The sequence below is a fragment of the Nipponia nippon genome, unplaced genomic scaffold (assembly GCF_047370975.1).
Source record: "Nipponia nippon isolate SJK-2023a ecotype South Korea unplaced genomic scaffold, ASM4737097v1 scaffold_25, whole genome shotgun sequence".
In the NCBI taxonomy this organism is placed as follows: Eukaryota; Metazoa; Chordata; class Aves; order Pelecaniformes; family Threskiornithidae; genus Nipponia; species Nipponia nippon.
Window position 1 is genome coordinate 3,819,124 of NW_028262342.1, and position 15,142 is coordinate 3,834,265.

The window sequence follows — 15,142 nt, forward strand, 5'->3', positions numbered from 1 at the left end:
GCACCCCCGAGGTGGCAAAGCGGGGTTTGGCCCAGGAGGGATCAGCCTTCCAACCCAGCCCCCGGTGAGAACGAAATGGGAAAATCCACAACCGGGTGGCTTTGCCGTTTGTCGTGATTAAGGCCATGTAGGTTAATCCATGCTTTTGTTGGGGTGGTCTCTCTCTGCGGAGCAATTTGCAGAATCTCGACCGCAACAAACTAAGCCCATCCAACTCCTCTGCGGGGAGAAGGGATACTTCTCTGCACAAGCTCCCACGCTGCCCGTGTTACCGGGCGCCGGGTTTGGTTTGGCTTCGATGCGAGAAGCCTCTCACCGTTGGACTCCTTTACCGGGACTCCCGGACCCCGGGCCCGGGGGGGGGCCATGAGACCCCCCCCGCTTCGAGCGCCCCGGAGCGGGGGCCATGAGACCCCCCTCCAGCTCCTCGCCGTTCGGAGAAGCGGCGGGGAGGGCGGCCCCCAGCCCCGCAGCCCGGCCCCGCAGCCGCCGCCCGAGAGCGCGGGCCGGGCTCTGCCCCGGCGGCAGCCGCCTCCCCCCGGTGCCGCCCCCGGTCCCCCCCCGCCGGGCGGGCGGCTGGGCGGGCGGGGCGCGGGCATGGCGGGGCCGCGCTGAGCCGGGCCATGGAGCACCACCTGCGCCGGCTGAGGCAGGAGCTGGTAAGGGGGCGAAAAAAGGCGGGCGGGGGTCCCTTCCTCACCCGGGGCTCGTCCCGCGGTGCCCGAGCGGGGCTCGGCCCTTTGTGGGGGCGACCAGCCCCCTGCAAAGGCGACCGGCCGCGGGGCGGCAGCGGCCGGCGGCTCCCGGGCGCATCCAGCCTCCGCCCGGCCGGGGAAGTTGGGGGTCCCCCCGCCGGCCGCTCCGCCGCGGGCCGGGCGCTGCCCCCGGGCGCCGCCGGTGCCCGCGGCTGCGGGAGGGGAGCAGCGCCCAGGGGGGCTGCGGGGGCGCGGCGGCGTTAGGAAAAGGTGCCAGCAGAGATCAGAAATCAAAGAAACATCTACGGAAACCTCCGATAAGAATAAGTTTACGGGGATCAAAATGATGCAAAGGGAGCGTGCGCTTGCCACCTCCAATACCCTCAGAAAAGACTTCTTTAATAGGAAACCCTTTGTCATAAATCAGCGCTGTTTTCTCCCTCCTCCCGCGCCTGTTCAGATGGTAACCTCACTCGCCGAACTTGCTTGGGCTTGTCCGCAAGCCAGAAGGTATTGTTGGTACACTGGGGCTTGCTGGGGGTGGATTCGTAGGAAGAACCGATACTTTCCAAAATCGGGTTCCAGCGCTTGGCAGGTCTGGCTGGGGAGCAGCGCGTTGTTCGGATAAATAGATAATGAGAACAAAAGGGGAAGACAAGGCAGGGCAGAAACGGGCGGGTGAAGTTTCTGAATGCACAAAAGCTTGCTGGTTTAGGACTTACTTGATAGGATGTGGCTTTCAGCTGATATTTGCCCTAACTGGAGTTCTACAAAACGGGCTTCTGTACGGTATTGCCATCCTGCCGGCATTACAGGGACCGTTTCGCATGTAAGCAACACCATTGGAGTCAATGCAGAGACACGCGAAGTTACAGCTGTGCCCAGGGCAGGGTCGGGGGCTCGCTGTTGCGCTGGGCTCCCGCCGATCGGACGTGTCGCGTGAAACGCGGGCTTGGGCAGCGGCGCTTCACTCCGAATAAATGTGGCAGCCAACAGAGACATTTAACCTGCTGGCGTTCCCGACGTTCCCCTCGCAAACAAGAGGGGAAGGCGACCTAAAACAAAGGAAAATGAGAGTCACTGGTGTTCTGTACGCTGGGAGGGATGAATGAAATGCAAACTGTAAACCAGGACATGTACGGTATAATCTGGAAGATCTTTAAAATCTGAACAAGTCGGAAGGTGAGATGGGTAGAAAGAGGCACTTTCAAAAGAGCATGCTTAGGATAAGGTTCCTAAAGCCATGTTCTGTCTTCTAAACAAATCCGTTTCATTATCTGAACAGTATTTTGTACAGAAGCCTAAACATTGCACCTTTACTTGTGAGTCTAAAACATGTCTATTTTGTAGCGCACAACGTAACTTCTGAAGAATTTGAATATATTTGAAAGGACGGCAGATCCCTCACAACTAATGTGAAAACCAAAAAAATACTTAAAATGAGAAAGTTCTGGTTTTGTTCGTACCCTTGCTATAATGCAGTAAGATATCTTTTAAAACTGTAAAAATGCGACAATTTTTATTATATTAATAAACCGAGACCTTAGCCTGGCAAAGATTTATGTATGTGCTTGGCTTAAAAAACTGGGAAGGGGCAGTTGTCACCTTCAATAGGACTGCTCATGACTTAACTGGAAGTAGCTTAGATCTTTATACGTTCGGTTTTTACTAGTCACATTCTTTCCCCCTCCCACCCCCCAACTTTTGTTACTCAAACTTAAAAACTTACTTTAACAAGAAATTCTCAGGGTATCGGAGTGCAGCCTTGGAGCTGTTGCGAGTACAGCCGTGCCAGGACAGCCCGGCGGCCAGACAGCTGGCGCGACCCTCTGCCTTCCAGCACGCTGTCGGAAGCGATGCCTTTCATCAGCAACTTAAGTGAGCTGCAGATTGCATTTAGTGAAGGTAGGAGGACTGTATTAATTAAAATAACCATAAACGATATCCTGAGCAATAACAGCTTTTAAAAATCAGTATTGTCAAGATAGCCTGGGAATAAAATAGATTAATGTTTCTTTAAAGACCAGCAAGCAGCGCGATAGACAGCTGGGACCATCTGCATTGAATGGTGAGTGGGAACTAAACCTCTTGACCCTGCTTCTTTGCCACTTTCTTCATTACTGGGCAGGTCATGCCTCCAGACATTAAATGCACCATAACCAAGAATCATGCGGGAGGAATGGTGGGAACGACTTGGCCAGGTCGAGCCAACGAGCCACCCCATGTGCAGCTAAACAGGAGCCCAGTTCCAGGGCATCACTGCGAATTTAGAAACACGGTGGTGCGCGTTATGCCCAAGGAGCAGCCCCGGTCGGTCGGTCGGGACGGCTCAGCGGCAGAGGGGGTGTCGTGCAGGGTGTTCTGCAAAAGCGCCCTGTTTGAGGCTTGCTGAGGCCGGTCAGTGTAACACATGAAAGTTAGAGGCCATTCGACCGGCAGAAGTTTAGTTTGTCTCTGTGTAAACTGCTGCAGCCTTTGGCTGGTTTTGAGGAGGGTATTTTGCAAAAAAGAGCGGATGTTGGCACAGCTCCCAGTCCCCAAGGGAAGGTTATCTTCAAGTGCAACTCTATCCCCCACCAGTGTGGGATTCGAGGATTCCAGCTCTGCTTTTTCTTTCTCCTGCTTTGTGTATTAAAAACCTATTTAAATAATTGTGTGCTTGGTTTGGGCTGCTGGTGCACCCCGACATTTCAACACAGAGCCTATGCATTGAGATCACACCAGGCTCTGCCAGAGAAGTCACAGATAAGCGTGGATCCGGGTGTGCTCACACCGGTCTTCGCGTTACCTGTGGGAAAGCTCTGCCATCTCCGCCGTGGCTCCCGAGGATGAATCTGACCCGTTTCAGTCAATGAGAGATCTCCTATTCCAATCGCATGTTTTCCATTGTAAGCCGATAGTTTCTGGCATGTGTGGTGTCCCTTTGATTGGAATTCATTCAGAAGCTTCCACATGCAAATGCTTCACAGCCAGGAGAGCCTCAGCTGGCACGGCCGTTCATCCCAATGGGGTGTGGGATCGGGGCAGCTCTGCAGTCAGATTGATTGCCGAAACCGGGGTCCTCATCCCGGTGCTGCCGCCAGCCTCTGGAGCCATTTCGGACAAGCCGTGCCAGCTCTCTGCACCTCAGTCTCTGTATGTAGAAAATACAGAAGACCTTGTTCACCTCCTCTGGAAAGCCCCTGGGGATTTATGGACGCAGTGTGGTTTGCGAGACTATGCAGTGCTGGTCTGTAGGTCTGGATGGAATAAGTTGTGCTTCTCCACTCCTTCTGTCATCTGTCCTTCACAGGGCAGTTGTGAAATGTGCCACAGAGCTTGTCAATCTTCCATTAATGCAATTAATCCCGATACTAAAAGTCCTCTTGACTTTATCGGCTGGATTCAGAGTCTGCAAACGTCGTTCTGAGGCACGTGTCTCAGAACTATGTCTTCTTTCCAAGTTACAGAATGTTATCTCAGCTGAAAGATCAGATTTAACAGGAATTGTCTTGCTTAGGGATCAGCAGAGAGGAATTTCATTTCAGTGTCTTGCACTGCAGATGGCATTACCTCCGTAAACTTTCTGACACGGGGATTGTTTGCATTTATACATCGTAACATCAGCATACTTACCATGGGATGGGGGTTTCAAGGCTCTTCTGCAATAAGAATAAATCACTTATTATCTAGCTAGGGACTGGCGAGTTCACGGGGCAGATTTATCTTGCACTTGGGGTTTGTATGGCTCTCGGGCGAGGGGTCACAGTCAAGTTAGCTGTAGTTATAACTTTACTTTGCATGTTTCGGTCTTCCTTGAGGAATCCGGGATATTTCTGAGCCTTCTGTTGCTTTTTTCTAGGAGGAAAAGTATTAAAGTGGGTATTTAAAACAAATCCCACCACTCTGACTTGAACTTTTGAATGTTCTCACTGCACATTCATCATAAATGGATCGCGTTATTGAGTTTAATAGAGTCTGACTCCCTTCTTACATTAATTTATGTCTTGGTAGACAATGTTTCTTGCTATGAATATCTTGCAGGAATAGAACATTTGGTCTGAGTGAAAAATACAGCCAATTATTTTTACTCTTTGTCTCACACTGGGTCCTATTCCGGTAACTGTGTCATGCTCGAAAAGGAGTCTGCTGTATTTTCACTACTGCTATTTTTGAAGGAGCAGCTCTTATGATCTGCAGTAGAGTGGACATAAATGACAGACCTCAAGGGCTAATGTCACCGCTCACAGCTCCAACAGGTGAAAACGCGTAGCTCCATTTGCGTCTCTGCCGATAAAACGGTCCCTTTAGGGGTGGCTTTACCCATCGCTGCTGGGGATAGCGTTAGGAACATTGGGTGGTTATCGCAGAATCTCATTCCTTGGTATTGCCGTAAGGGAAGGTGCAAAGGAGTAACGTGACAGCGGGTATCCTTCACATATAACCCGGGGAGAGAAAACGCAGTCACAGGCTTTGGCTGCTTGTCTATTTCTACAGAAGACTCCTAAAGATGACAGTGGATTTTTTTAGACTCCCAGCTGCACGTATTCAGGAACGTTAAAGACCAGATCCCCCAGTGAAGCAGACCACTGGGCTAAAAGCTGACACTTTTAGCCATCATCTTCAATGGTCAGTCTGTACGTTGGGGCTTGCAGTCTCTCTCACCCCTGGGTTGTGAGTAAAAGTCTGATGGTTGGAGTTCTTTTTGGTCCATTTATTTCCTGGTTGTAGAGAATTGATTTTCTAATTTGCCTTTAAATGTAGCAAGTGTGATTGGGAAGCACAGAACAATATCATCGCAGTGGAAAGGAAGGCAATTGAGTAAGGAAGATAGTTAACGCAGTGATGTGAACCATGTCTTTTGTGGTTAGCATCTGTTTAAACTATTGGGGGGAAAAAAAAATCTTTGGTGAAGTTTCAGCATCCTTCCTCTCTCAGATAAATTGTGAGCTCACAGTTAACATCCTAATTTACGCTTAAAATACTCTGGAAAGACAAGAGGTAAAAAAGAGACTTGAAATTCTTGTGATAAAATGGAAGGACAAAAAGAAGATTGCAGGCCCTTGGCATCCATCAAGGAAAGGAAAAGAACAACAAGCAGCAACATCAAGCTGGAAAGCAGCTCTCTGTGAAGCGTGCAGCGTGCTCTGAAGAGTTATGCCCAGCCACAATTGCCGGCTCGTTAAAGATTAATCTAGTTAGTGACCCAAAGGAAAACACGGAAACAATATGATCAGCTCAGCAGTTCTAAAATAATTTTGGTCTCTATTGTGTCATCCTCTTTAAATACCAATTGTTTGTTGCTGGTTCTGTTGCCTATCAGCACTATTATTAAGAACTGCTATTTGCCATTTGTTCTTTCCTGTCCTCTTAGCAATAACTTCCTCTCTTTGCATTTCTTTTACCTAAGAGCTGGACATCTGTCTTCCTCCTCATTACGACAAACACGCTCAGAGCTCTTCTTTTCAGTTCTCTGGGCTCCGCTGAAAGCCGTGGTGTGTTAGCTGGCTTTTTCCTTTCTCCCGTCAGCATCACAAAGCTGCTACAGTCCTGGGCAGGCCAGATGTGCGGCTGGGCTGGGAATACGGGCAGCTGTGGCTCCAGGGGATTGATGGGAACTGAATTCGGAAAACTGGGTGAAGGTAGATGCTAGTAGGAAAACATTAGTTCCCAAAGTGGGTTAAAAAAGTTACTTATTTACCTGGGAAGTGGGAAGTGACAAGTGAAATCTCCCTTATTTGTACATCTCAGGTATTTGGGGTTGAATTTGATAAAATGCCAGTAACTGCTAGAGGATGTTCCTTGGAGCAAGTTGTCCTGCTCTGTTAATCAGTAGTGGAAGATCATTGATTTATAAACTGTGTAAACCAATCGTGGTTGTAGCTCTGGGAATAAGTATTTTGAGAAATCATTAAAAATGCATAGCTTACAAAGCGATTGATGCCTTTGCCACTCAAACCAGTAGATTTTCAATGTAAAAAAACCCAAAAAACCTTATTTGAACTCTGCCAGTTTTGCAAGATGCTCACTGTTGACTTGTGGTTTCCCCCCCCTCACGTTGAATATTCCTTGATGCTCATTTGAAAGCGCTTGAAAAGCTTTTGAATTTTGCACTTCAGTTTTCGGTGTTCAGCATGACTGTAGTTTAAGCAAGCTTTGCTTTGGAGAAGCATTTAGGCAGAGCTGCCTTGTTCATGCCTTCACAGGAGGATTGATCTGGAGGTAACACCTTACTGCCGGAGGAAGAGATGTTTAACATCACACACTGAATCCCAGCCGCTGAAGTGGAACGCGCACGTCACAACTGCGCTCGGCCTCGTGCGTACTCGTCTGGCTATAAAAGGCGTCTCTGTTGGCTTGTTCAGAATTAGACTAAAACTTTTTTGTGCCAATTTTTAGGGACTGCAAAAGTTTCAGGAATAATAATGAGATGCAATTTGAGGCATCTGATTTTTAACTGCTTTATAGAGATAAATTTGAACATCTGCAAGTTGTCATAGTTCTAATTTGGCTTTTCTTGGAAGCAGAGGTGCCAAACCACCACTTGCATTGAAGCACAAAGGATCTCAAAGTAGACACCCAGAGACCCTTGAAATGCTGCCGTATTTGTGCACCTTGAGCAGAGGCCAGCAGGTACAAGAAGAGAGGATGCTGACGAGCAAGGTCTGTGCTAGACCCGAAGCTTTGTAGCGAGTGCCCTTTTCCCTGCCCTCTGCTCTGCAGCACGACCAAGCGCGGGGCTGATTCAACAACAGGTTTGGGATTTGCAGCTCGCAAACACGCACAAGACAGCACATCTGATGCCCCGTGGTGGCCGGTTTACATAATGTCACTTGCATAACCCCAGCAGGTACGGTCGGGGTCCCTCTCCACACCAAATTAAGGCGCTCTGGGGTTTTGTGTCACATTTATGCTCTGTTTGAAATTGCACTTTAGTTCATCGCAAATTCCAGTTCCTTCTACACGAAGTGTGTGACCACAGAGGCAGCGAGGCTACAAGGATTGTCCCTTCAGCCTTGAGCTCCCGTTGCCTTGCAGTCAGAGCATCTGTTTGACTTCCAGCCCAATCTGCTGGATTATTTGCAGAAACTGTTTTTCCTCTAGCAGCCCAGATAGTTCAATCCTGAACCTTTGCCAGGGTGGTGGGAGATTGTTCCTTTTCTGGAGAGTCTCGGAGCAGCCCGCCTGAACTTGGGAGAACTGAGATCTTCTTTGGCAAAGAGGAGAGAGTGGCTGTTAGACACTGGGGAAGAAACTTTTTTTTCCTCCAGAGTGAGTACTCTTAATTACCGCAGGGTAATTACTAGTGGATGAAATCCAAGCCCCTGCAGACTGTTTGGTCACCAGTCAGTGACTTCACTTTGGGCTGGGTTTCACTCACTGAACAGATACCATGAAGAGCAAAAGATAAAGCAGGGGGAGGTGTCTGCTGGGTTTTTTAACTTGCACAACCCAAAGTTTTAGCACTGTTTGCAAGCAGAGTCAAAAGCCTCAGGATCTTCAAAACTCTCTTGCCGATGGTAGGATTCACGTTGCCAGAGGGACACCGAGGCTGGAGGGCAGGATTTGTCCTACCCCAGAGCAAGTTGCTGAAACAGGACAGATGAGTCGCATCCCAAAAGTGCCCATTTATCCCCCTCTGCCGTGACGGGGACGGCTCAGCCCAGCCCTCGGCGCAGGCAGCGCTGGGCATCAGGGGAGAAGCGTCCACACCTCGTAGTCGCTTATGGGCAAGTGTTTCCACGGATGAAAACATCTCCACTCCTTCTCCAGTGGCTCGGGCTCCCCAGGCTGGTGCTGGCATCGGGTTTAGCAGAACCAGCTCCTTTGTTCGGAAAGAAAAGTGCTGGATTCTGAGCTTTTGGGGCTCAGGTCTTTTCTTGTCGGGGGGAGACTGGATCTGCCTGTGAGAAACGACCACACTGACGATAAATGCTGCCTATGAAATTTTAATGCTTAATAGAGCCTTGCTGGATGAGGCATGCATTGTAATGATACCACCCATCATGGGGGAGTTAATTGAATCAATGAGGTGAACAGCAGAGCCGTCCAGCATATGCCGAGGGTTTGATCAGCCCAGTCATTACCGTGGGACCCTCGTCACGCACTGCGGCGTGATTACGGCGCTGCGCCAGCCAGGGGATTTGGTGGGAAGTGGCCAATGAGGGGCCAAGCTGGCTCCAAATCCAGCTTTTTGCAAAGCCCCAGATAAAACAGACTTCCATTAATAAGGCGAGAAAGGTTAGGACGAGAAGCATTACAGCAAATCTGGAGAGGTAAGGTGATAGTTTTTGTCTGAGGCTTGTAGAGCATATGGCCCCAGCTTTTGCACGGGAAACCCAAGAGCTCGGTTAGTCTCTCAGTGGGGCGTTATTTGCATGTCTGTAGAAGTAGAGGTTTATTTGCTGATGTAAAAAATTAGATAGCTGGAGACACTTGGTAGTGTAATCAGGAAGCTAAGCACAGAGATCTTCTGTGTCTTCATAGCTTGTGTACTCATTCTGGGTGATAAATAAGTTTCTTGGGAGTGAAGCTCTGAAAAATCATTGTAATCTGCCAGCCAGTTTTAGGTTCTCGGTTTTGAAATGGAGATTTGTGGTCAGAAACTGTTGAGGAGCTTTCCACTGACGGAGCTAGATTGTGACAGAGGATCCAATTTTTTGATGACTGCTCTTTCTCACTGGTCAAATCCACATACAGAAATGGAAATAGAGCAAGTAATTGTACTAATTTAGTTAAAATGGAGAGGTAAAAAAGTAAAGCTTGATAATGTAAAGCTGAACATAAGATGCGTCTGTCCTTTTTCACCCTAAGCTGAGATCTATTGCTGTACAAAAGTCGCGATGAGCGTTTTAAACTGTTTGTGACAGCGTAGGCTGAAGCTTTTCCTAGGCAGGAGCAATCTCTTCTGCAAACCACCTTACATCAACGTGACATGTCTTCACCTCCAGCCCAGCCATCCCCTGCTGTTCTTCCCCTCACGCTCCCATTCCCCCTCCCTGCTAAAAAAAAAAAAAAAGTGGCAGCTGTTGGAAAGTATAGCCCATTTGTTTTATGATGCCGCTGTGGGAATATGATCCAGATCCTCCATGAGAGAGAGAAAGCAACAGAGCAAAAGGAAGAGGGGGCAGTTTAGAAGCTCTGGAAAATAACGTGCTTATTTTAAGTCTAGTATAGAAAGTTAAATTTTTATAGCAAGGTTCAGGGATAAAGCAGAACTGCTACTAAAGGTCCTAGCTCGGGAATCAAAGGGATTGCTAGTTTAATGTAAGCAGTTTTAGAGTTTATTGGTTGTTTTGTACAAAATTAAGGGCATTGAAATTTCTTTGATTGTCCTCTAGTGAGAGGTGCCTGTAAGGAGGGTATTAAGATCTGAAGACATGTTATATAGTAACAGTGTGATTCTCATTCGGGTTTATTTTTAATTTACTTTAGCACTTTAGGTAAAGCAACAAGGTTCTCTGTGGAAGGCACTTCTGTTCATTATTCTGACTCCTGATTTCTGTTAGTTACGGGGCACAAAAGACACAAAAGCAGAAGAATATGCTAAAATTGGCGGCAGCCAAAACCATTCATAGCTCTATGCCTTGGGTTTCTGCCAAGTAATTAATGGAAACTCAAACTATTTATTTTTGTTGTCAGGTCAAAAAATCCACTCCTCCTGTCAGCTCCTCTTATTCCTAGAGGGAAACTCCTAGAAAAATCTAAGAAAAATCCAATTGCTGTTCCATGAAATGGATGTAGTACAGGTAGGATGCATCTAAAACGTAGTCAGTAGGAGGAGGTGATGTTTCAGAAAGCAGCTCAGCCCAGCTCTCCTGCCCTTTGGTCAAAATTTCCTTGCTCTCCTGGCTCCTGGCAACACTGACTGGATGTCTGCTTCCTTCCCTCCGCAGCTATCCATGAAGGAGGTCGGAGACGGGCTGCACGAGCAGATGAACTGCATGATGGGCGCACTGCAGGAGCTGAAACTCCTCCAGGTCCAGACAGCTTTGGAGCAGTTGGACATCTCAGGGAGCCGAAGCACCGTTTCTGGCATTGAGCAGCACCAGTGCCGCCGAAGCAGCAGAGATGTGCCCGGGGGCCGGCAGGATGAGCGACTGCAGCGGGAGGCGTTGGTGGAGGAGCGCAGCCCCGCGTCCCTCGCGTGTGCTGTGCCACGGCCGGTGGGTTTGCCCTGTCCCGCTGCACTCCTGGAGGGCAGCCACCTTACAGACACCCCCTCCTCCTTCGGCAGCCTCCGTGGTGAGGATGTTTATCACCCAAAAGGACCTTCCCCCATGTCGATCAGAGCAGAGCACGTCCGCCCAAAGACATTTGAGCCCAGTAGCCAGGGCATGGCCGGGGGGTGGCCGGCATGCCGGGAGTGCCCGGGGTGTGACGATGGCCATGACTGGACATCCTCCCTAATGTCCCAGAGCAGGAATCGGCAGCCACTGGTCTTGGGGGATAACATCTTTGCAGACTTGGTTGGGAACTGGTTGGATCTGCCAGAGCTGGATAAGAAGGGGGAGAAGAGCGAGGCGTCGCTGTCTGCGAGCAGATCCCAGGAGCTCTGCAGGAAGTTCTCCCTCACAGCCAACATCTTCAAGAAGTTCCTGAGGAGCGTTCGGCCAGACCGAGACAGGCTTCTCAAGGAGAAGCCTTGCTGGCTTCCGCCTGAAGACCAACAGCCCAAAATTTCTAAGAGGCCCAAAAAGATGAACAAACTCAAGGGGACATTTTACTTCCCACTTCATGGGAACATCCAGAACCATCACAGCAAAGCAGAGAGGTGCCCAAAGGCAGAAAGCAATAGCGAGAAACCCAAAATTGGCACCAAGAAAGTTCATGATACCATAGACTACACCCAATCTGGGTTTGACATCAATACAGCTGTTTGGGTCTGAGTTTGTCAGCATTCTCCGCTCTGCCGAGCATTTGTTTCACACCGGAGAGGAGCTGGAGGCCATGCTCGTCTTTTCGGGAGACCCCTGAGCTCTCAACGTGAACCGAGATGAGAAAGGAGTCCTCTGCAAAATGTGCTGTGGGCTTCCATTGCCTGCAAGTGGCATTTTCCTGAGACCACGGCTTCAGGGGCAGTCCGAGCAGCTGACGCAGCCCCACGTCGGGAGTCTTTTGGGGACAAATATTTGCAAATATAATCGGACTCTGTAGCAGCTTTAGAGCGAGTGGTGCCACAGACGACCAGCTCTTGGAGCCTGGCCTACGATAGCCACTTCAGGCTCCTTCCATCATCTCTAGTTAACATAGCTGCAGCACAAAATTCACTGTGTGCATGTGTGTGTATGAGCGTGCAAATATATATATAGTTTTTTAAAAAATCTACTCCTGCTTGTGTGCACTTAAAACTAGGTTATAAACCAGGCAATTCAAGCATTGCACCTGAAGCACTTGTTATTTAAATTGAAAGAAGTAAGTTTGCATTTATAAGACTTGAACAATTGCTAAGTGGGGGTGTTGAACCCCAGCTTTGTTGCATTTCAGCTGTGGCGTTTTCCCCCTAAACTGCATCTCCGTTGCACTCCCAGCATCTCTCCTTCCCCTCCCAGTTAAACCAGTAGGACACAAGGCTCCTTTCGTGGAAGTTTGTGACCATGAAGCTCTCAGCAGGTTTTGCTTCTCTCCCCATGCCCTTCTCCCCACAGGTCGCACCAGCTACAATGTTGCAAAAGTTTATTGTTGAGGTTGCACCAAGATACAAAGTTGCAACAGGCGTTTATTGTTGTTGTTTCCTATTGCTGTTGTGTACAAACCTCGTCTTGACAGAACCAAGTTCTTCAGTGTCCAGCTCTCCAAGAGTTACCAATAAAGTGGCATCAGCCTCCAGCGCGCCGCGGGGCCGTCTCCATCCCGGGGTCACCCTCAGTCCTGCTTTTATCCAGCACAGAAGCTTCTGGGTTTTCGCCCTCATGAAAACCCAGCCGAGCAGGCACGAAAGGCTCGGCTGGGGGGGGGTCGGAGCCGGGAGTGCCTGCGGGTTGTGTCAGCCTGTTCCCAGCTGGGACCGGGGAGTCTGGGGAGCAGCCAGGAGAGTTTCCATTCAAGGAGAGGTTATAAATCATAGCAGGGAAAAGAGCTGCAGCCAGAGGCCCCACTGTGGCCCATGCACATCCCCAAGAGCCTTCGGGTAACGCTTCAACATCCATCTTCCTCCCCCAGCACAGGGAAAGGCAGAGAGAGAAATGTTTGGGGGAGAAGCTGCTGCTGCGGGAAGGGGCTCGGAGCCGTGCAGTCCCCGGCTCCTGGGGGGGACAGGGCCATGCCACCCCCGGGCTGTGCGGATCCTGCCACGGGTCCCCTCCTCGCTGTCTCCAGGAGTTAAACATGATCGAGGCGAGTCCCCAGCAGTTCCATGAGCCCCAGCGCGGAGACTGGGCAGAGCCGATCGATCGTGTTGCAGCAGAGGGGGAGCCACCCCCCGGGGCTGCCCCCCGTTTCCATTAGCCGGGAGCCTCACCAGATGCTTCGTGGGCACAGCAGCGTTATGTTGCAAAAACCTGTTCCGCTCACTCCAAGTTTACGAAGGGCTTATGCGCGAGCAGTAGTAGTATTTTTTTTTGAAACATGCAACTCTATTCCTGTTGTAACTTCCCAAGGCAGAGAGGCCAGTGAAGCAGAGGCATGGAGGGAGAATTTTTTTTCCCTTGCAAATTAAATATAGGCACAAGACAAGCCCCGTTTCTGCCCATACAAGGCGAGGAGTGGGTCAGCATCTGAAAGCTATGCTCAGCACTTTTTCAGGAACCTGAGCTGCAAGCAAGCTCTTGTTTTTCCTCCTCACAGGCTTTAGGTCTGGTTGTTTTCCCCCTTCTTCATTTCTCTGAATGCCGAAAGGTTGTTTCTAAAGCATTTTGTTTTCCTCCTCTTTTATCAGTAGTTCATCCTGTTTGTTACAAATACGCCCTCCCAGATCCCGCCAACCTTCCCAGGGGGTCAGGGAAGAGAAGAAGGAGCTTTCTGTAAGCAGTAGCCACAACAGAGAGCAACAGCTTTTCCTGCACCAGCCTCAGTCCCTGGGGAGCCCCAGGCACAGCGCGGGGGTCCAGCTCGCGGACGGGCTGGCACAGCGGCGGGGAAGCACCGAGCACGATGGCGTTGCCCTGTGACACCCCCCATCCCCAGGGCACATCCCAGCCATACCTGCTTGGCACCGAAGGCTGAGCCCCACGGAGAGAAGAGCACCATGCTGGGTGGGGAGAGGCTCTGGGGAGCTGAACACCCACACCAGGGGCTTTTTAAGCTTGTCACTGAGCATTGCCCTCAGCTGTGATGAGTGTGGTGGGCAGCGGGCAGGGGCCCAGGCTGAGCATGGCGGGGCAGGGGCACGGCCATGGCCACGGCAACACTTTGGCCGAGAGATGAAGGGTATGTTTCTGCAGGTGGTTACCTCTCCAAGGCCATGCTATCCAGGAAACAGGATGTGTTTATGCAGGACACGGAGATCTGGAGCCTAAAATGCACGTTGGGAACCTGCTCCGTGGGAAAAGCGGTTCTCGGGGATTTGCCCCCATTTCCTCCCGCTGGTGCCACCCCTGTCCAGCCCCCACCTCCAGCCCCCTGCAGAGGCTCTGCAACCTGGGGATTTGTAACCTCAAACCCGCTTTGCCAGCACACGTGGTCCCTTCCAAATGCTGGATCCCCCACCCCAGCAGCTGTCGCGGTGCCGCCCCCCTGTCGACGGGGTCTCGCGAGGAGCCGATGGGAAGTTTCTCTTGAGAAAAAGCACTTCTGGCCCCGCGTGCTCCCGACAGCTGCCCTGGCCCACGGGGCACCGCCGGGTCACGCTGCCCGCGCACGCTCGCGCCGGGGAGCTGCTCAAAGATCAGCTGCTCACCCCAGCCTTTTCTCTCCCTGCTCAGAGGAAATACCATTGTTTCTAGTTTCACATGGAAAGGGCTGCTCTTGGCCCCAGCTGCCGCCCACGTGTTCCTTTCCCACCCAAAATAATCGCTCCTGCTGCAGCCAGCTCTGCCGAGCCCGTGCCCACTCCTGCCCGAATCCCCGTGAGCGGGATGGGAGCCGGCGGTGGTGGGGCCAGAGCCCGTGCGGGGTCCCTGCGCCGCCCCAGCACCCACCGCTCCTCCCTCCGCTCCTGCCCGCAGCTGCCAGCGAGGCAAGCGTTCTGCTTCGGGGACCACGAAGGATGAACACCGGCCCGAGGACAGAGGCAGTGGTGTTTGCTTAATTTCTTCTTTTTCCGAAGTAACAGATCCCTCCCGGGGCACTTTGCACAGACAGCTGACCGAATGCCCAACATAGTTTCAAATGTATTTATGTTCTCTCTGCCTCTTGTGTATCTTCAAAGGATGTTTTGCATCGAAATAGGATTTTCCAGGGTGTTTGCTGTGACAAATTCAGTGTGACCTAGGCTTCAAACAGCCACTTGAAAATTGCAAGTAAATGTAGCTGCATCTCAAAGTTCTTAAGAGAAAAAAAATATTTAATAAGTATTCTTTAAGAGGCAT

The 15,142-nt window shown here is 50.6% G+C and overlaps 1 protein-coding gene across 3 annotated transcripts; it reads left to right on the forward strand.

The window, feature by feature from the left end:
• The first annotated feature begins 569 nt into the window (after window positions 1–569).
• INKA2 (inka box actin regulator 2) lies at window positions 570–12,525 on the forward strand. Of its 3 annotated transcripts, XM_087762089.1 has the most exons (4): window positions 2,446–2,600; window positions 2,718–2,763; window positions 6,881–7,524; window positions 10,571–12,525. In XM_087762089.1, exon 4 carries the CDS (start codon window positions 10,577–10,579, stop codon window positions 11,561–11,563), a length of 987 nt encoding a protein of 328 aa, XP_087618215.1. In that variant the 5' UTR covers window positions 2,446–2,600; window positions 2,718–2,763; window positions 6,881–7,524; window positions 10,571–10,576; the 3' UTR covers window positions 11,564–12,525. The 3 variants fall into 3 exon arrangements, with proteins under 3 accessions (XP_087618214.1, XP_087618216.1, XP_087618215.1); XM_087762090.1 differs by lacking the exons at window positions 2,446–2,600; window positions 2,718–2,763 and adding an exon at window positions 612–659; XM_087762088.1 differs by lacking the exons at window positions 2,446–2,600; window positions 2,718–2,763; window positions 6,881–7,524 and adding an exon at window positions 570–659.
• Window positions 12,526–15,142: the final 2,617 nt, after the last annotated feature.

What these genes read in the sequence shown, in the direction of transcription:
- INKA2 (XM_087762088.1), top strand. Translation starts at nt 624, where the DNA reads ATGGAGCACCACCTGCGCCGGCTGAGGCAGGAGCTG. An exon ending in GCCGGCTGAGGCAGGAGCTG is followed by an intron (nt 660 to 10,570) that starts GTAAGGGGGCGA and finishes TTCCCTCCGCAG; the next exon opens with CTATCCATGAAGGAGGTCGG.